Source organism: Lissotriton helveticus, chromosome 12 (genome assembly GCF_964261635.1).
Source record: "Lissotriton helveticus chromosome 12, aLisHel1.1, whole genome shotgun sequence".
NCBI lineage: Eukaryota > Metazoa > Chordata > Amphibia > Caudata > Salamandridae > Lissotriton > Lissotriton helveticus.
Genome location: NC_136073.1, coordinates 821,012,359 through 821,033,973, shown reverse-complemented (window position 1 = coordinate 821,033,973; position 21,615 = coordinate 821,012,359). Strand labels below are relative to the sequence as shown.

General features: G+C 46.1%; 1 protein-coding gene across 9 annotated transcripts in view; it reads left to right on the top strand.

Moving 5' to 3' along the window:
• The window catches only part of POGZ (pogo transposable element derived with ZNF domain), a 428,531-nt gene that overhangs the window by 198,457 nt on the left and 208,459 nt on the right, over nt 1–21,615 (top strand). For all 9 annotated transcript variants that reach the window (XM_078670252.1, XM_078670255.1, XM_078670257.1 and 6 more), the window contains exons 7-9: nt 11,777–12,067; nt 12,716–12,901; nt 13,283–13,386. In XM_078670252.1, coding sequence (XP_078526378.1) covers nt 11,777–12,067; nt 12,716–12,901; nt 13,283–13,386 — 581 coding nt within the window. The remainder of the gene's footprint in view (nt 1–11,776; nt 12,068–12,715; nt 12,902–13,282; nt 13,387–21,615) is intronic.

Sequence of the window (21,615 nt, the reverse complement as noted above, 5' to 3'; positions counted from 1 at the left end):
CAAATAGTAGTCGGTGCACAGAGACAGCGGAAAAACAGAGAAAATAAGACTATTCTAGACCAAACTGTTAGATGACAATGAGAGGAATAATGCACAGCATGTTATTCCAAAAAAAAGATTCAAGTTCAAAACTACCCCTTAAGGTAAGTAACCATTTCATTTAGCTCTGTCTTGACTGTAGGAGAGTAGGGTCTGCAATCCTATGATCACCCAGATTTTTTGCTTTTTGCTTCACTGGTTTACGACTTTCCCTGGCTGTGGGCCTGCTAATCAGACCCACAGCCTAGCTGTTCTCTCTATTCCAAATTGTACCCAGGTACTGAATTGGCACTGGGCCCTGTCTTGTGTCCCTGTAACCAGGGCAGAGGTGTACCCAGAAGTCTCCCAGGGGCTGCAGCATGTATTATGCCACCCCTGGGTTGACTAACTAAACCAGACACAACTGGCTGCTTGACAGCTGGTGCAAGGTGGTGTAATCACCCTTTGCTTTAGATATAGTATTCCTATATCTAAACCTAAAATGGACACATATATTCCCATCAGTCACTCCTATGGCAGGCCTTAACAATCCCGAAGGCAGAGTGCGTGGAATAATGTGAAATGGTGCGCTGGCATGAGCTGAGCCCGTTTGCAGCTTGCGGAACCAAGTCCTAATAGCTGTTCCACGATAACGCTATACCATATACTCTTAAGTGCATTATGTACCTCGCGGTCATATGCTAACTTTGGTATAGCATTATCAAAACATGTCGAGTAAGGTGTCATACGAATTGGAATACTAACCCCTCGCCAATTCTGGCGACGGGGTTAGCATTCCACCCTTCTAGAGGGACACGACATGTATGTAACCTGTAACCCCGGTTAAAGTCAGACATAGCCTCAGCTCCACAAGATGGATGCTGCCACCGATACACAAGTCTGCCCTCCTGCTGCTGGGAGTCCTCCCAGCGCAGGAGGCAAGGACAAAGGGTTTCCTGCCAGGGGCGGTGCCAGCACCGTCCCAGACAATCCCGAAGGCAGAGTGCGTGGAATAATGTGAAATGGTGCTCTGGCATGAGCTGAGCCCGTTTGCAGCTTGCGGAACCAAGTCCTAATAGCTGTTCCACGATAACGCTATACCATATACTCTTAAGTGCATTATGTACCTCGCGGTCATATGCTAACTTTGGTATAACATTATCAAAACATGTCGAGTAAGGTGTCATACGAATTGGAATACTAACCCCTCGCCAATTCTGGCGACGGGGTTAGCATTCCACCCTTCTAGAGGGACATGACATGTATGTAACCTGTAACCCCGGTTAAAGTCAGACATAGCCTCAGCTCCACAAGATGGATGCTGCCACCGAGACACAAGTCTGCCCTCCTGCTGCTGGGAGTCCTCCCAGCGCAGGAGGCAAGGACAAAGGGTTTCCTGCCAGGGGCGGTGCCAGCACCGTCCCAGACAGGATTTTGTGTATCCTAGGTAGGCAGGGCTTTAGAGGAAGGTGACTGCAAGTGGCACCCCGGTGCTCACTGTGCATAGGCCGGCTTGAACCAGTTCCAGGGGCACTCCAGCCCCTGATCTGGGGAAAAGCCCGGCAAAGGAGAGGGGTGTAACCACCCCCCTCCTAGTCCCACCCATAGGGCAGGACTTAGTCGCGTGCCAGCCCCCTTTTGCAGGATAAAGGTAGGAGCAGGCCCCCTTCCAAATTAGATCATCTTTGAATCCTGAAACTACTTTCCACGAAAGGAACTCAAGACTTCTGCCTAAGATTTCTCCCTTGTGACTAAGGAGTAGTCACCCTGCAGCAGCAGGCACCAACCAAGCATCGCGGTCTGCTGTAAGTCTCCTCACCGGATCAAGACTGCCCAGCTCGACGAGAACCGGCTTCCCTGGCACCTCTGACCTCTACCTGCATCATCAGCCCAGTTGTGATTCGTGGGTGTGACGAGACCTCGAGGGACCGGCCATCTTCAAAGACTGCACAACGCTTGTCCAGCACGACCACCGAGTGACCCTCGACTGAGTGCTTTGGGGTAAGAGAAGCCCCGACCCTGAGCAGCTCCAGCACCGAAGTCCAGTCCCCTTGCATCCACGAGATCTGCGTGGGGCCCTTCTGCTCTTTGCTGCTCACCGCGTTGTCCAGGTCACTTGCCCGTGGGCTAGTGGCCCTCCTGACGACTAACTTCGACGACAACACCGCTGGTCTGGTTGCTCCAGACTGGCCCTTGCTTCCCTCCATCAGAGAAGTACCCTGGACCCTCCTGGTCCACTCCAGACGCCATTTTAAGTCCACCGCGTGGGCTTGCATTTGCCAAGACTTGTTGCCCCAATCCCGGGTCCAGCGACGTCTACAGCAGATACCAACGTGGGACAGCTCGCCCCTCCATCCTGGTCGCCGACAACGCCTCCTGGTCCGAGAGACTGCAGAGCCCAGCGTCGCCCACTCACCTGGTCGAGGTGACTTTGCCCGGTGCCATCCTGGTGCCCATCTAATCACTGGCTAATGATTCAGAACTTGGTCCCCTCTGCTTACAGGTATCCATCTTCACTGATCCAGGCTTGGATCACCACGAACTTCTTCACTGGTCGCCTGCCAGCAACTTCTTTCTTCAGGCTCCATAGACTGCAACGAGGATCTCCGACGTCTTTTCAGCCCTATGCAGCCGCAGCCCCTGGGCTAGGTAACCTGAGCATTTCGGTGCTCCAGCATAGTCTTACTATCTAAGTGTCAGGATCCACTGTCGTTTCAGCTCTACTTAGTCGGGTTCGCCCGAGAACACTAACTTTGCTTTTACTAGCCTCCATAGACTTTTTCCCGCCTTACGCGTGAGAGTTCCCACTCTGCACACGACGTCCCTAGGCCTCCCACTTGCAATCTAAAGGTTCAGGGGATTAGCCCTAGCGATTCTAAAGCCTATGAGAATAGTACTTACCTGCTAGTAATTTTGCATTCCACTTGTGTAGTATATGGTTTTTCGTGCCCCTCGGGCATTTGTGTAAATTGTGCGACTTTCAGTATTTTCATAAGAGTTTTGTTGTGTGCTTAGCTCCCTGTCTCATAAAGAGCCAGGGTAGTCTTGTTAGAAATAAATATACGTTTATTTTCATAACAACTTGTGTGGTGTCCTTTCACTTGGTGTTCAAGGGGTACATGTGATGGTAAAACAGCTGGCTTAACACGCCCTCTAGAGTTTAGCCTTAGACTGCTCGTATCCATGCTACTAGGATAGCTGGTCTATAAGGTTGACTTACAACCAATCATCAATAAGGGTTGTTTGGACTGATACATAGTGATCACTAGAATAGTGAGCACTGCATATCAGGCCAACTTCTCACATTGGTGAGCAGCGGTTGGGATTTGAGCTTGCTGTTGTTTTACCACACGTATCCTAAGAATATCATTTGAAAGATCACATAAGTACTAAGGTACATATAACTTAGCTTAGAATACTCTGAGTTCTACTGAACCAGCTGTTGTAGCTCCTAGGGCTTAGCACACCCTAAACTACAACTCTAGCAAGGGATCAGTAGGCAAACAAATAGTGTAGGTAAGTGCACCACTTACACCTCACTAGAAAAGCATGTCTACCCATGGAGAGTCTTCAGAGACTCCCCTAGTGGTTATTGACCCTCCACAGGTCAAATCAAGATATGCAGCTCTCAGTTTCCAGGAGATGAGACAAGTGTGTACCTCCAGGAAACTGAAACAGGCGTCTAACCCCACCATTCCCTTTCTGATAGGTCTCTTAGAGACATATGATGCGAGAAACGTTTCTCAGTTAGATGGGAATATGCCAGCCCTAGAGGGTACCCTTGGTGATCCAGACCTCCTTGACACTGAAAATGCAGTTGAGGAGGAGGAAGAAGAGGAAGTCTCTGGGGATGAGGCAGACAAGAGGTCTGAAGTAGTCAGCAGACTTACTAGGGCCAACGTAGACCTACTTAGGCAAGGAGCTGGGGGACCCCCAGTACTGACCCTAATAAGGCCTAACCTTGGAGTTAGAAGAGATAGATCTACTTCTAGGGACTCTAACAGATCTCTGCACTCTAATGCCTCTTCCCAGAGGAGGAGGATTTCTCCCCAGAGGAGATTTACTTCCCCTCAGAGAATAGAGCATGAAGCAAGGATGAGACAGGCTAATCTGAGGATTGAAAGGGAAGAACTTGCCCTGGCCAAAGAGAAGCTTGCCTTTGCAAGAGAGCAGCAGATGAGTGGGATACTTCCCACTGGTGGCAGCAATCTCCCTAGAGATAAGGAAAGGAGTTTAGATACTAAACACCTGACTAAGATAGTGCCCCCCTTTAAGCAAGGGGATGACATCCAAAAGTGGATGGCTGCTTTGGAGAGGGCCTGCACTGTCCAGTGCATCCCCCAAAGTCAGTGGGCAGCTATATTGTGGCTCTCCTTTGAAGGCAAAGGTAGAGATAAGGTCCTCACTACAAGAGTTGAGGATGCTAACAACTACCAAGTCCTGAAGAACACACTGGTTGATGGGTTTGGCTTAACCACTGAACAGTACAGGTTGCTGTTCAGAGACACCCAGAAAACTCAGTCTCAGGATTGGAATGACTTTGTTGATTGTGCCACTAAGGCTTTGGAAGGCTGGTTGCTGGGTAGCAAGGTTACTGATCACACAGGGTTGTATAATCTGATCATGAGAGAACAGATTTTAAATAATTGTCAGAACCAGTTGTTGCATCAGCACCTTGTTGATTCAGATCTGACCTCTCCCCAATAATTGGGAAAGAAGGCAGACAGATGGGTCAGAACAAGGGTCAAGCAGAACCAGACTCAGAACCAGGGTGGTCAGAAGAAAGCAGACCAAAAGGGTAGTAACAAGAGTGAACAAAATGACCAGAAGTCTTCAACAGGTCCCCAACAAACCAAAGAGGGTGGGGGTCAGGCTTCACAGCAGAAAAAGACTCAAGAAGGCCAGTCAAAAAGGTGGTGCCAGTACTGTAAAAGTAAGTCTCACTGGTTTAGTGAGTGCACCAAAAGAGGAGGGCAAACTCCTACCACTACAGCCCCTAAGGCAACTGCACCCCCTAGTACAGTCAGTAGTGGTAGTGCACCTCCCAAGGGAATAGTTGGGTTAACCTTGGGAACTGAGGGGTCTGACAACTTAGTTGGCACACTCACTCAGGCTGTCCTTGTCTGTACAGGGGATATGGATATGTCCCCTGATGTCAGTCCCAATACTTTGGCCAAATACAGGCAGACACCTTTAATAAATGGCAAGATGGCTCAGGCCTATAGGGAGACTTGTGCCAGTGTCACCATGGTGACACCTAACTTTGTGGACCCTGGACAGATCATGCCAGGTACAGATTTCCTGGTGACCAATGCCAGCAACGTCACTACCAGTCATAGTATGGCGATTGTTGCTTTCTCCTGGGGAGGGGTAAGTGGCCAAAAGAAAGTTGTGGTTAGTTCAGACCTCCCAGTGGATTGTTTGTTGGGCAATGATTTGGAGTCATCACTATGGTCAGAAGTGGAGCAGAGGACTCACATGGAAATGTTAGGCTTGCCAGCACATGTGCTTGCTGTGACTAGGTCACAGGCCAGAAGATGCCCCACTGAACAGGTGCTGGATCCTGGAACAATGAACCAGACACCTTCCAAGAAGAAGAGCAGTAGGGTTAAGGCATTGCCTTCCCCCTTGCCCCAGGTTGAGGATCAAGTCTCTGAGGAGGCTGATCTGAGAGAGCTGAGGGAAACTGAGCCTAAAGAGCTTGAACTTGATCAAGTTGAGTTTCTGGGCTCAGGGGGACCCTCCAGAGAAGACCTGGGGAAGGCACAGTTAGACTGCCCTTCCCTTGAACCCCTCAGACAGCAGGCTGCTGCTGAGGCTGCAGGGAACGCCACAGGTGCCCACAAGGTATACTGGGAAGATGGACTCCTGTACTCTGAGTCAAGAGACCCTAAGCCTGGTGCAACCAGGAGGCTGGTCATCCCCTTGTCTCAGAGGGGTTTCCTTCTCACCTTGGCCCATGAGATTCCCCTTGCAGGTCACTTAGGCCAGACAAAGACTTGGGACAGACTTGTCTCACACTTTCACTGGCCTCACATGAATGAGAATACCAAGGAGTTTTGTCGCTCCTGTGTCACTTGCCAAGCCAGTGGTAAGTCAGGTGGCACAACAAAGGCCCCCCTCATACCACTACCTGTGGTGGGGGTTCCCTTTGAAAGAGTGGGGATTGACAGTGTTGGTCCAATGGAACCCCAGACAGCATCAGGGCACAAGTTTATACTGGTGGTGGTGGACCATGCCACCAGGTATCCTGAAGCTATTCCACTTAGGACCACTACAGCACCTGTAGTGGCAAGGGCCCTAGTTGGAGTGTTCTCCAGAGTGGGCTTCCCTAAGGAGGTTGTTTCTGACAGAGGTGCAAACGTCATGTCAGGATATCTGACTGCAATGTGGAAGGAGTGTGGTGTGAACTACAAGTTCACCACACCCTATCATCCACAGTGCAATGGGCTTGTTGAGAGATTCAACAGGACCCTCAAAGGGATGATTCATGGACTACCTGAAAAGCTCAGGCGTAGATGGGATGTCCTGATACCCTGCCTCTTGTTTGCTTACAGAGAGGTCCCACAGAAGGGGGTTGGCTACAGCCCTTTTGAACTTCTGTATGGGCATCCTGTAAGAGGACCCCTGTGTTTGGTGAAGGAAGGATGGGAGAGACCTCTCAAAAAGCCTGCAACCAACATAGTGGACTATGTACTTGGTCTCCGCTCCAGGATGGCTGAATACATGGAGAAGGCATCTAAAAACCTTGAGGCCAGCCAAGAACTCCGAAAAGCTTGGCATGACCAGAAGGCTGTCCTGACTGTGTACAAGCCTGGACAGAAAGTGTGGGTGCTGGAGCCAGTGGCCCCAGCAGCACTCAAAGACAAATGGTCTGGGCCCCACACCATCATTGAGCAAAAGGGAGAGGTCACCTACCTGGTGGACCTTGGAACCCCCAGGAGCCCCCTCAGGGTGCTCCATGTGAACAGGCTCAAGGCATATGTCGACAGGAAGGACATGAGCTTGCTCATGGCCACAGATGAGGGACAGGAGGAAGAGAGTGACCCTCTCCCAGACCTGCTCACTCAGAATCCTGATGATGGATCAGTAGATGGTGTTGTCTTTTGTGGCAGCCTCTCTGAACATCAGCAACAGGATTGTAGACAAGTTCTGCAATCCTTTAGACATATGTTCTCTCTGACCCCCAGTCAAACTGATTGGTGTACCCATGAAGTTGACACTGGAGACAGTCTGCCTGTCAAGAGTAAAATCTACAGACAGCCTGATCATGTCAGAGACTGCATCAAGACAGAAGTGCAGAAAATGTTGGAGCTGGGAGTCATTGAGCCCTCAGATAGCCCTTGGGCTAGCCCAGTAGTTCTAGTGCCAAAGCCTCACACCCAGGGTGGTAAGAAAGAGATGAGGTTTTGCGTAGACTACAGAGGACTCAATGCAGTCACTAAGACTGATGCCCACCCAATACCAAGAGCAGATGAACTTATAGATAGATTGGCTTCTGCCAACTACTTAAGTACATTTGACCTAACAGCTGGGTACTGGCAAATCAGGTTAGCTGAGGAGGCCAAGCCCAAGACAGCATTTTCTACCCCTGGTGGGCATTATCAATTTGTGGTAATGCCCTTTGGTTTGAAAAATGCACCTGCCACCTTCCAAAGGCTGGTGAATCAAGTTCTCACTGGGTTGGATGACTTCTGTGCAGCATATCTTGATGATATAGCTGTCTTTAGTTCCACCTGGGAGGATCACCTGGTCCACCTGAGGAAAGTGTTAGAGGCACTGCAAAAGGCAGGTCTCACTATCAAGGCCACTAAGTGCCAAATAGGGCAGACACAGGTTGTATACCTGGGCCACCTTGTAGGTGGAGGCCAGGTTCAACCCTTGGAGAGTAAGATACAGGCCATCAAGGACTGGGCTCCTCCAACCACCCAGACTCAGGTTCGAGCTTTCTTGGGCCTGACTGGTTACTATAGGAAATTTGTCAAGAATTATGGGTCCATTGTGACTCCACTTAATGACCTGACAAGTAAAAAGATGCCAAAGAAAGTTCAGTGGACAGCAAGCTGTCAGAAAGCATTTAATGACCTAAAGCAGGCCATGTGCATAGCACCTATCCTAAAGAGTCCAGACTACTCCAAGACCTTCATTGTCCAAACAGATGCTTCTGAGTTGGGTGTGGGAGCTGTTCGATCTCAGCTGAATTTTGATGGTAACGACCAGCCCATTGCTTTTATTAGCAGAAGGCTGACCCCCAGAGAGAAAAATTGGTCAGCTATTGAGAGGGAGGCCTTTCCTGTGGTGTGGGCCCTGAAAAAGTTGAGGTCATACTTGTTTGGCACTCACTTTAAGATTCAGACCGACCATAAGCCCCTCTTATGACTAAATCAGATGAAGGGTGAAAACCCCAAACTACTTAGGTGGTCCATTTCCCTACAGGGGATGGATTTTACAGCGGAGCATAGACCTGGTACTGATCATGGCAATGCTGATGGGCTCTCCAGGTATTTCCACTTAGAGCAAGAAGACCCACCTGGTCAAGGTTAGCTTATTGTCCCAAAGTTTGGGGGGGGTCATGTAGGAGAGTAGGGTCTGCAATCCTATGATCACCCAGATTTTTTGCTTTTTGCTTCTGTGGTTTACGACTTTCCCTGGCTGTGGGCCTGCTAATCAGACCCACAGCCTAGCTGCTCTCTCTATTCAAAATTGTACCCAGGTACTTAATTGGCACTGGGCCCTCTCTAGTGTCCCTGTAACCAGGGCAGAGGTGTACCCAGAAGTCTCCTAGGGGCTGCAGCATGTTTTATGCCACCCCTGGGTTGACTAACTAAACCAGACACAACTGGCTGCTTGACAGCTGGGGCAAGGGGGTGTAATCACCCTTTGCTTTAGATATAGTATTGCTATATCTAAACCTAAAATGGACACATATATTCCTATCAGTCACTCCTATGGCAGGCCTTAACAATCCCGAAGGCAGAGTGCGTGGAATAATGTAAAATTGTGCTCTGGCATGAGCTGAGCCCGTTTGCAGCTTGCGGAACCAAGTCCTAATAGCTGTTCCACGATAACGCTATACAATATACTCTTAAGTGCATTATGTACCGCGCGGTCATATGCTAACTTTGGTATAACATTATCAAAACATGTCGAGTAAGGTGTCATACGAATTGGAATACTAACCCCTCGCCAATTCTGGCGACGGGGTTAGCATTCCACCCTTTTAGAGGGACACGACATGTTGGTAACCTGTAACCCCGGTTAAAGTCAGACATAGCCTCAGCTCCACAAGATGGATGCTGCCACCGAGACACAAGTCTGCCCTCCTGCTGCTGGGAGTCCTCCCAGCGCAGGAGGCAAAGACAAAGGGTTTCCTGCCAGGGGCGGTGCCAGCACCGTCCCAGACAGGATTTTGTGTATCCTAGGTAGGCAGGGCTTTAGAGGAAGGTGACTGCAAGTGGCACCCCGGTGCTCACTGTGCATAGGCCGGCTTGAACCAGTTCCAGGGGCACTCCAGCCCCTGATCTGGGGAAAAGCCCGGCAAAGGAGAGGGGTGTAACCACCCCCCTCCTAGTCCCACCCATAGGGCAGGACTTAGTCGCGTGCCAGCCCCCTTTTGCAGGATAAAGGTAGGAGCAGGCCCCTTCCAAATTAGATCATCTTTGAATCCTGAATTACTTTCCACGAAAGGAACTCAAGACATCTTCCTAAGATTTCTCGCTTGTGACTAAGGAGTAGTCACCCTGCAGCAGCAGGCACAAACCAAGCATCGCGGTCTGCTGTAAGTCTCCTCACCGGATCAAGACTGCCCAGCTCGACGAGAACCGGCTTCCCTGGCACCTCTGACCTCTACCTGCATCATCAACCCAGCTGTGATTCGTGGGTGTGACGAGACCTCGAGGGACCGGCCATCTTCAAAGACTGCACGACGCTTGTCCAGCTCGACCACCGAGTGACCCTCGACTGAGTGCTTTGGGGTAAGAGAAGCCCCGACCCTGAGCAGCTCCAGCACCGAAGTCCAGCCCCCTTGCATCCACGAGATCTGCGTGGGGCCCTTCTGCTCTTTGCTGCTCACCGCGTTGTCCAGGTCACTTGCCCGTTGGCTAGTGGCCCTCCTGACGACGAACTTCGACGACAACACCGCTGGTCTGGTTGCTCCAGACTGGCCCTTGCTTCCCTCCATCAGAGAAGTACCCTGGACCCTCCTGGTCCACTCCAGACGCCATTTTAAGTCCACCGCGTGGGCTTGCATTTGCCAAGACTTGTTGCCCCAATCCCGGGTCCAGCGACGTCTACAGCAGATACCACCGTGGGACAGCTCACCCCTCCATCCTGGTCGCCGACAACGCCTCCTGGTCCGAGAGACTGCAGAGGCCAGCGCCGCCCACTCACCTGGTCGAGGTGACTTTGCCCGGTGCCATCCTGGTGCCCATCTAATCACTGGCTAGTGATTCAGAACTTGGTCCCCTCTGCTTACAGGTATCCATCTTCACTGATCCAGGCTTGGATCACCACGAACTTCTTCACTGGTCGCCTGCCAGCAACTTCTTTCTTCAGGCTCCATAGACTGCAACGAGGATCTCCGACGTCTTTTCAGCCTTATGCAGCCGCAGCCCCTGGGCTAGGTAACCTGAGCATTTCGGTGCTCCAGCATAGTCTTACTATCTAAGTGTCAGGATCCACTGTCGTTTCAGCTCTACTTAGTCGGGTTCGCCCGAGAACACTAACTTTGCTTTTACTAGCCTCCATAGACTTTTTCCCGCTTTACGCGTGAGAGTTCCCACTCTGCACACGACGTCCCTAGGCCTCCCACTTGCAATCTAAAGGTTCAGGGGATTAGCCCTAGCGATTCTAAAGCCTATGAGAATAGTACTTACCTGCTAGTAATTTCGCATTCCACTTGTGTAGTATATGGTTTTTCGTGCCCCTCGGGCATTTGTGTAAATTGTGCGACTTTCAGTATTTTCATAAGAGTTTTGTTGTGTGCTTAGCTCCCTGTCTCATAAAGAGCCAGGGTAGTCTTGTTAGAAATAAATATACGTTTATTTTCATAACAACTTGTGTGGTGTCCTTTCACTTGGTGTTCAAGGGGTACATGTGATGGTAAAACAGCTGGCTTAACACGCCCTCTAGAGTTTAGCCTTAGACTGCTCGTATCCATGCTACTAGGATAGCTGGTCTATAAGGTTGACTTACAACCAATCATCAATAAGGGTTGTTTGGACTGATACAAAGTGCTCACTAGAATAGTGAACATTATATATCAGGCCAACTTCTCACATTGACACAGTGAGAGGTTGCACTATTCCTGGATAAAACAGCAGTGGCCATAATGATCTGCATCAAACATGTATTATGCAGCTTTGATTATACTACTGCATGTTTTAGTGTCTGGACCCTTGTCTGTTCACTTTTCCACGGGATTCAAACATATGTTTATATCTTTTTTAGTGTAATAGTTTTTTTTTTACATTCCTGCCTGCATAAAATTTGTGTTTTCTTTAAATTTTTACTCAGAAGAATTAAAACGCTTTTTCTTACTGAGCTGTGTGTCACGTAATTAAACTTCCCATACGTTACTGGCTCAAAATGTCCACAATAGCATGCTTTATGGTATGGTGGTTGAGCACCTTATGGGAAGGTCCTCCTACCGGTATATGCGAAGATGTTTATTGAATCTTCTTGACATATGTCTACAGGGTGATAACACTCAATAGTGAGTTCTCATTTCCGATGTCTAAAGGTCTGGTTTCTCTTTCAGCACCAGGGACTCAGTTCATGAAGCAGGCTGTTGGTGTTCCTCAGGTATTCTCACAGATGGCTCCGATGAGACCATCGAACAGTGTGCCAGTCCGGCCAAATGCCAACACATTTACCACTGTCATTCCTGCAACCCTGACCATCCGAAGCTCTGTGCCGCAGTCCCAAGCCCAGCAGAGCAGGCCCACGCCCAGCACGTCAACTACTGCTCCTTCGCAACCTTCATCTCTTGGCCCAGTTACAGGGCAGCAGCCTAACCAGAGCAGCCAAAATAACAACCACTCCAAGATGGGTAAGGCAAATCTTTTGTAGAGTGGGAAAGTTAAAATATTCTCGAGGCTTGTCATAATGCCTGCAGTGAGGTAGCTTTTCAAATCTAAGCACTTTAAATCCTTAATTTCTTGAACTACCAAGGCATTAATTAAAAGGCTTTGTGCCTTCTACAAAAGAATTGCATTATTACTACAATGCAATTTTCCAATTTATTTGTGTGCCAATGGACTGTTGTTCAAACTGAGGTCCTGGAATGATGATTTTCTGGCACAGACTGGTAGATGCGGAGTGACATGTGGTCTGCACTTTTTGGTGCATCATTGCAACTTGACAGTGTTTGAGACTAACCATTTAAGTTCTCTCAAGGTAAATTAAGCATGTCTCAATTTTGAGGTTTAGAAGGTCTGTGCCGTTGAGTAAGAACACCAATTTAAAAATGCTCCAAATAACTTTTTTTGTGGTAGTTTGGGCGCTACGTGAAAAAAACTGATCATCATTTTCGGGAAGTCTTGGGGAATGCTCACATTTGTTGCATTAAAAATGTACTTTAATTTTAAGACGAGAGTCACAGTGTTTTTCGATGCAGTGGGGTCAAATGTTGTGAACCCTTTGCTTCATGTTTGTATATTCTCACTCTTAACAAAAATTGCACGTTCTATTTCTCCAGTCAATATGGCCAACTTGATGACAATGAAGAGACCTGGAGATAATAGCAATGAAGGTATGAAGCTGGTAAATACAGTGAATACAGTTCCATCGTTGAGCCAGAGTCCCAGCCACGTGTTACTTTCAAATAACGGCAACAGTAATCACCTGCAGAGATCCACACCTTCAGATCTCCATGCATCGAAAGGTGAGATTTTTTTTAGATTGTTTTTTTGCATAAGTATTTACAGTAATCATTAAATAGGTGGAAATTGCACAAAGCAAATCTATTGAGAGTATGTTTGATAATCATGAGACGATTGCTTTCTGAACTGAATTGCAAATTTGTATATATGTGCAAACTGAAAACTAAATTGTCTCTATGGTTTAGTCTTTGAGGCTTGTCGAGGATGGTGAGCTTTAATGTCTGGTAGAGGGGTTGGTATTCCCTTACTGGTCTTTATGCGGGGGTTACTGCAAAGAAAGCTGCATGTTTTTTTAGGATGTAGAGGGATGGGCAGGGGATGATTTCTTCCCACAGTGCTAACTAATAGCTGAGCAAGTTTCATACTGTGATTCCTTTCATTAGTGACTTCACCCCCTTTATTGGGATTTGACGCAGAGGGACGGAAGTCTTGCCCAAGATGCAATGCCGTGTTCCGTATCACTGAAGCGTTGCGAGGCCACATGTGCGTAAGTACCTGCCCATGCTTGTCTGTAAGGAAAAAAATGACATACGGTGAAGTTAAATGTTTCTCTCTAAAAGGATTCTCTATAGTCCGTAAAGTAGACTATTGTTTATCTTTTTTAAATTATACTTTTCTTATGAACAAAAGAAATAAAGTATAGATTTTCTGATCTTTTTGTTTGGTTTAAAAAAATCCATTTAGCTAACCTGAATCCAACATCCATGGCTGAAAACTCCACTGTTAAACCCTTTTTTATAACAACAATAAACTAAAGAGGAATTGTAGATTCTGGTAGGGGTTATACACACAGTACCAGGCTCAACATGCACCTTTTAAGAATTCCAAAAGCTAGTAGCTTTTCCACCTTAATGCTTTCGTTTTTTAAAAGGAAACCAAAAAGTTGGATGTTGTGGAAAGAGAAGCCTTTATGACTTCAGCTAGTTTTAAGAGCTGTATATTGTTGAATAGCTGCCTACTGCTGTGTCAGACCATTACAGTAGAGAGCTGTGGAACTCTAGATCATTCAATTGACTGCTCTGAGGAGGTATGAATTCTAAGAGATCCTAAAAGAAGCGAATAGGACATCAGATCAAATGGCCATTGCAGCCAATGACTGTTGAGTTCTGCTGCTGCTGGCATATAGCTCAGCATGTTAATGAGCCACTCTTCATTGCTTATCGCATCAGGCTTGATGTGCCTTTGGCTGCGTCATCTTTATTCCGTTCTCATGCAGACAGTGAGAAACCATGCATGAAGACAGAATATGAGACACTGTTGTCTGTTGGCCTAGAAGAGGAAAAGTTCTTAAGGTGCACTTCAAGAGATATGATTGAGGCCAAAAATAAATTTATAACAACAAAAGAGTGACTAAGGTGTAAACTAGTGCAAGTACACATTGATAGAGCACAGCAGCAAGGGAAATCCACCCAAGTTTGTAAAAGAACCCTCACTCACCGACCTAGTCGGTGACATGCTTCATCATAGGGTTCCACCAGAGAGGCCGAATGCCTCCCTGGTGTGCTTCTACGCCTGATTTACAGCGGAGCAGGATGTTTAGGTACGTGTGTACGTGCTGGTGAAAAGGAAAGTGATTTAAAAGGTGACTGGTTCTAGCCTGACAAATAATTTTATTATAGGCTGACCAGTGACCATTAAAAGAAGTGGGACGAATGTCAACTAGTTCAGTAATGTAGCTAGTAACATTCAATTTACATGTGTGAAATTGGTCCACATGTTTCTGCTTTTAAGTGCGAGTCGCTAAGCATTCTTCAGGACCTACTCTCAGTTCCACGGCGGTATGCGCACCCTAAGGCGCACCCTAACCTGAGGAACTGGCAATTATAGTACAACTCACAGTTATAACGGTGAGGTCTCGTGTAGAGTCAAAAGACCAAAAGCCCTGTAAAAATAGGAATGAACAGAAAAACATACATGCGTTTAACCATTGATCTATTAAACATATAACAGGTTGCTGGTAATAGATACGCAGGCAATAATGTCCTGCACTTAAAATGTGCAAAGAAAAATACTCATACCTATTTGAAAGATGCAGCAATAATTGCAACATCAAGAATGTCAATCGGTTTATTTCTCTACTTTACACATTTTACAAATCTCAATTTGATTACACACAAAACAGTATGAGTGCATACAGTATATACAGTGGAACACAGTTTTATAAAAAAAAAATAGGTGGTTCTTTGATCAATGACTTTAAATTCAAAGATGGTATAAAGAACCCTTATGCTAAAAAGACAAAAGACACAGAGACATAGCTTTATACAAAGACAAATATTCAGAATAAATAAATACCTCTTGTCATTATCATAATCGTACTCATACTGTTGTGTAGTTCTTATAAACCTATATAGGATCTGCTCGTTCAGACAACATATACTGTGGGATTGGTGTCCAGATTGATTCCAGACACCCCCACCAGGTATGTTTGCCTGTATACCAGCTAGCTCACATTGCCACTAGAAACCCCTCTTACCAAGGAAAGAATAGTTTGTGGCAACTATCGAACATGACTACTCTGTCCCGCCAGGGATCGTGGAAACAGTACAGTATTTTTTGCTCAGTCACTTGTGCTCACTAAGACTCAAGGAGTACACAGAATAAATGGTGGGGACGTTTTCAATAGGCATTTATTGAACCAGCGTCATTCTAATGTAAAATAGGTGTGCTGAAACAACCATAAGACAGAAACCGATATAAATAATTGTAAGCATCAATAGAGTAAAAGGATGGTAGATTCCTACCATAGTGCTAAAACAATGAATACAGGCAGGTATAAAAATACATGACCTTGATAAGGCGTACACTTATGAGGCGATCCTAACTAGATGTACCGAAGTGTACCTAGCATGTATGTAGGTGTAGAGCCAAGAATCCCTCTAGGATGAAGTCAACCCTGTTACCTGAACTGAGAGACTGTGGTACTTGGTCTTGAGATGGACAGGGGTGTCAGACCACTGCGAGCTGGAGTGTCTGCGTGCAGGAACCTCAGCGTCTCGTGTCAGTGTGTCAGCACGAAAGTCCTTTTTCTCCTCTCCCTGCCTCAGCAAAGATATGGTGTTTATATACCCAAAGTGGTACCCTCAGGGTATCTACCTTGCTGTGTCATGTTATATTTCGGATGATGGAAGGAATGACCCTTATACATATATATAATGCAGGAGATGGTAGTCCTGCAGAGTTTCCAAAAATCCTCATGCATAAGGGATGAGGCTAGTTTTCAGGAAAAACCCCATGTCATTTAGGCATTAGTGTAACTAGGTAAAAGGTCAGTACTAAGAACTGTTATATAGTGTAATGTCCGGGTAATGTATGTGAAAGGTCTGGTTGCTACCTGAGCCTATGTCGGGCACCTGTACGAAACATAACAATACCCCCATATCTTTCAAACACCACTCTCTCCTTTCATACATACACATGTATTCACTCACTTTTCACATTCATACTTGTCCCAACCACCCATTAAAATCAATGTCCATGTACAACAGGAAACACTCTTTTTTTCATCCATTGTTGTGTTGTGGGTTGGGATCCTGTTCACTCCAGTCTACGTACGTTTCAGTGGAGGAATTATTTACACGACTACCTTCTTCGGGAGCACCGAATGTCTATGTATGAAATGAGAGAGTTGGTTTTCAAACATATGGGGGTATGATTATGGCAAGAGGTATTTATTTCTTCTGAATATTTGTCGTTGTCTAAAGTTATGTCTCTGTGTCCTTTGTATTTTTTTTAGCATAAGTGTTCTTTGTACTATCAATAAAGTGAAAAGCATTGATCAAAGATCCACCTGTTTTTGATAAAACTGTGTTCCACTGTATATACTGTATGTATTTATACTATGTTTTATGTATAGTCAAATTGCGATCCGTAATATGTGTAAAGTAAAAAAAAAAAATTAATTAAAATAGATTAACACAAAGACTACATGTATTAGTTTATAGGGAAACCTATATAGGGCCACCTGTAGGAGGTATTCATTAGCCCCTTAGGAAGCAATACAGGTCTTCTGGAATATTTGTGAGCCGCCGAGAGGCCTACCAATTTTGGACACTGAGTAATGCTTACTTGTCTGTTGTCTTGTGATATCTTCTACCCCGGCGGGGGATACGCCTTCGATGTGGAGGGTTGCTGATTGCAGTATAGTGCACAATATTGTCTGTAATGTGCTATTTTATGTGTTTATTTGTTATTAATAAAAACTTTTTTTTTTTTAACTGTCTTGTGTGACGGTGTATTTCATGAAAAAGCTACACCTGCCAAGCCAGAACTCTCCCTGCATGCCACCTGAATGACACTTCCAGACATTTCCTTCGAGGAGGGTATTACAAAAGACAGCTGGCTGGTCGATATTGCCAGTAAGGAAAACTAAATCACAGTCTGATCTTTCCCACCGTCCGTTCCTGTTTATGCAGGGTGGCGGTGGAAGAGATTACTAATCTGCAGAAGAACAAGAGTATCTGCCTCAGTTATGTCTTGTTAAAGATGAAAAGTTCATTCCCAGAGTATCATTGATCCATGATCTGAATAATTGAAACAAAATGGCAAAGAAGGAGATGTCTAGTATGCGAGCCCTTCTTCAAATCTCCTACTTACTCTAGATCTTTTTTAGGTGGAGCCTGGGCAGCGCTTGTGCTGTCCTGCGAGGCATTCTGTATTGAGGTATGGAATAGAAGTTCTGCCCATTTACCGCCCATCTTTTCAATTGGCCCCTGTTACTGTCCTTTCAAAATCGTTGCTTTTCATTTTTGAATAGGCTTAGTAGTCTCTCCTTGGTACCACCTTATCTGCTTTGTAACCGCTCAGCAGGACAGGCCATTTTACTTGTATTGTTACACAGTATGTTTTATTTACATTCTGTAAGCGCTATTTTATTATTCAATGACTTGCTCTGCACGCCTTGCGACCGCAAGCCTTACTAAGGCTTTTTTTTTTAAAGCGCTGAGATGTGGCGTATTTCTTATTTTTGAATGCGCTGCACTGCACTGGGGATTTAATATGGCAGCCTCAAGCCTGTTTTTTGTGCTGCGCTGCTCGCCTAAATCAACTTTTAAAAATCGTTTCTTTTTAATTTTCAACAGCAGCAAAATGCAGCGCGTTAACTTTAACAATGCCGCCATGCACCTATTGTCAGCTATTTGGCGTTTTCCTGCACTTATTGTCAGCTATTTGGCGGCTTCCAACATTTTCGTCCACTTTCGCTACGTGACTGCGTTGGTGCTGTTTTCTTGCCTGAACGTACCTCCGACATCCCTAGAGCCCCTGCAGACATGACTGACAGTGGCAGCCAGTTTGTTAACTTGCTAACTAAACATCACAACAGAAATGCTGAAGGCAGCTGAGCCCAAAGCGGGAGCACCAACTTCGTGCATAACAGCCCTGGTGGCGTTCACAGCAGTCGGCCTGCAAGGTGAGCAGGCATCATGCATACCACCATTTCCAAGCAGCCATCCCAATGCTTTTTCATTCTCCCCCTCTTCTAGGCCTGTGTGTACGCGATTAAATAGAAAAGAAAGGCGGACGCCACCTTTACATCGTTGTCGGCTGTGTAGCTTTTACGTCGGCTATACCTGTACACATGGCGGCCGCCCATAGGGTCTGACTTAATAACAATCACATTAATAAAATATACTTTGTAGAAGTACCTTGAAATGTACAATAATATCCTCTGAGATCGGCACAAATTATTTTGATGCTTTAAGCCTATATTATGAAACTTAAGCACGTCCTTTATTGATTTGAACTGCTTGTAATAGTTCTTCCGGTCTTGATTCATGACCTATGCCCCCGTGTGTTTACATTCCAGTTCTTTCCGGTAGCTTTTCAACGAGACCCAACATAAGTAATGTCTGCAGTTAAAATCCGTTGTAATCCTCTACATTCCTCGGTTTGAATCCCTTTGGTGTTTGCATCTGGATCATGAAGTCTGCCAGTAAACCTCCATATTGCAACAGTCATTCTATTGCTGGCGAAAGCCTTTTCTTCTGCTATGTAAGTTATAGCACACCTGCAAGTATCTTGTCTCTTACTGTCCATCTGTGTCCTGTACTACTTTGGTCTGCGGGTTGGAGCCCTCATTTGGTTATTGCAAGATTTTGAGGCATGTACTCTTACCCACAGTCAGCCTGATCCCGACCCTTTCCCGCTTACTGAACAGCCCCGTTAGTAACTTGGTTTTCGTTTGTTACGTCAGCCAGTCTGGTCTGTCAACTTTTAGTGCACGATTCTTCCTTTGTACAGTCTGATCTCTCCTCTGTCCGTATTGTAAGCCTGATCTCTAATCCATATGGGTTCCCAGTCTGTGTGCAGTCTTTCTGGGATGACAGTCTGAGGCCTGGTCTTCTGTCCACTGCTGATCGGAGCCCGTGTTCTCACTCGTTGCAAGTCTGATTTCTACTTCTTTCTGCACAACCAATCTGCAAAAAAATTATTTTTGCTGCTACACTGGAACCTATCCGCTCTCAGCTTTCGCATTCGAGTTCCTGTTGTCTGTGTTGTGCTGTTAAATCCCTTCTTTCTCTTTGCTGTCAGTCTGAACCCAGATTCAGAGCTGTCAGTTTGGATGGAGGTTCTTTCTGCATGGTATTTCGAGCACCTACTTCAAGAGGTCGCTTTTCCGACTACCAACCTGAGGACACACACAAGTGTCTAGGTGCACTGAGTCATTAGCCAGTGAAGGGCGTGGTGCAGGTGTAGGGCATTCTCCATGCAGCACCATTTTGCATCGCTGGGATTGAAATCTACGGGTTATGGCTCTGGTGTGAAAGCCTTTAAGTTTTTGATTATTACCTCAGGGAACACGACAACCACGTATTTAAAGAGACCCAAAACCTTGGCTGGGAGATCGGGAGAGACCCCAAAAGGCACACCGCACACCACACAGACAGTGACCACTGTCACAGTGCATTATAGGACTGCGGGGGTGCCAGCAGCATTAATTCGAGCAATGGGACGGGCATGCTTAAAACGTTCTGCCAGCCCCACTAAGTTTTACACTTCCATCTGTGTGAAAGGTATATTCACACTGTATGTGTGCTGCAGGACATATATATATGTATGTTTGATTGAGTGCAGAAGGGAATCCATTTTGTATTCCACTCTCTGAGTGCCAAATCAAAATGGATGGCTTTGTGTGAGGTTCCCTCCAGGTCATTTTTGACCACTGACACATTCATTTTCTCTTCCCCAGAGACTGATTGCAGAGGGGCAGCAGTATCTAAGGGTGCAAGGTGTTTTGCAGCATGAATCCTTTTCTGGATTCACATGCTGTGCATTATTCCGCCATCTAGTGGTTGGGTCTGGCATTGTCCTTGTTTACTTTTTGTTTTAGTCGCTGTCGACCACCATTTGGTCATTACAACAACAAAAGAGTGACACAAAAGGTGCAAAAAATGTTTTTCTATTAGACAGTGCAGCTTAAGGAGGAACTAATTTAACCTTATAGCCCAAGACAGATGTGATTGGTGGAGAAACTGTGATGTCAGAAAGAACCCTCACGCACCAACAGAGTTGGTGACTGGCTTCATCATCTGGTTAATTTTTGAGGGCTAGTGAATTCGTGCCCAGAATGTGTCAGTGATTTAAAAAGGAAAGCCAACAACAAAGCAAAACAAAGTGAAAGTGGACAGCTAGTGGTTGGGTAAATTTGAACCAGTGTGTCCTATCTAGTCATCATGGTCAACATTTTTCTACTATTATGGGCTAACTATGCTCAGCATTCGTCAGGACCAAAAATATCCCCCGATGGTCTACGTACACTAAGACGTGACCATTCCGTATAGATATGTGATACTTTAATTTGAACTCACGGAATTCCCGTGTTGACTCTCCTTGTGTTGCCAAGGGTCTGAAATCTGCAAAATAAAAGGTTAGTCCACAAAGATTTTATCTTCGTAACAGTATAGCACTGCTAACACAACATGATATCCATACAGGTGAAAATCGTATAATTACAGTGCCCTCCGTTAGCCATTTACTAGTGACAAACCTTTCTGGTACATCAAACCAGTTTCAAATCCACCATAATCACCTAGCTGTGATCAGCGAAACGTTACCCCAGGTGTAGGTCAATCATGTATAACCTCTCTGATTGTATCGTTTAGGAGAAATGTTCTCAACTTCACACATTTCTTTAACATCATGGCACAAATATCTTATTACGTGTAACATGATGTAGTTATCTTTATTATCAAAACGAGTTATAAATACTCGAGGGCCTATAATAAGTAATTACGTTTGGTGTCAAATCTATTGTACAAACGTCCCGTCACAACCATGGTGCGGGGGAAGTTTCAAATCAAATACCAAGAAATACAAAGAAAGCTATATCGTTAAAATGGAAGATTAAATGTAAGAAGGACTCCCTGTCCGTGTCGGTAGATATTACTTCATGGGCTCGCTGCAGGAGAAAACTTCACGCCCGATTTGCTACAGACAAGAGAAAAATTGCCAAAGAGCAAATGAGGAAGGCGCAAAGTGTTGCAGCATTTTCCCTACGAGAATCAAAAACAATATTGCGCTGAGAGCCGCCAACGGAGGGTGGGGGGGGTATTCTAGTTCCCAGGATTTGCACTTACTTGCAATCCAGCGACTCCCCACTGGCTACCTACATAGCACACATCCGCGGCTCGAATTATTCCAGCGCGGGGAACACGGAACTGTATAGAAGCCTCCTTACGCGTCACGTGGCCGCAACCAGTTTCTTGTTCTTAAAGGG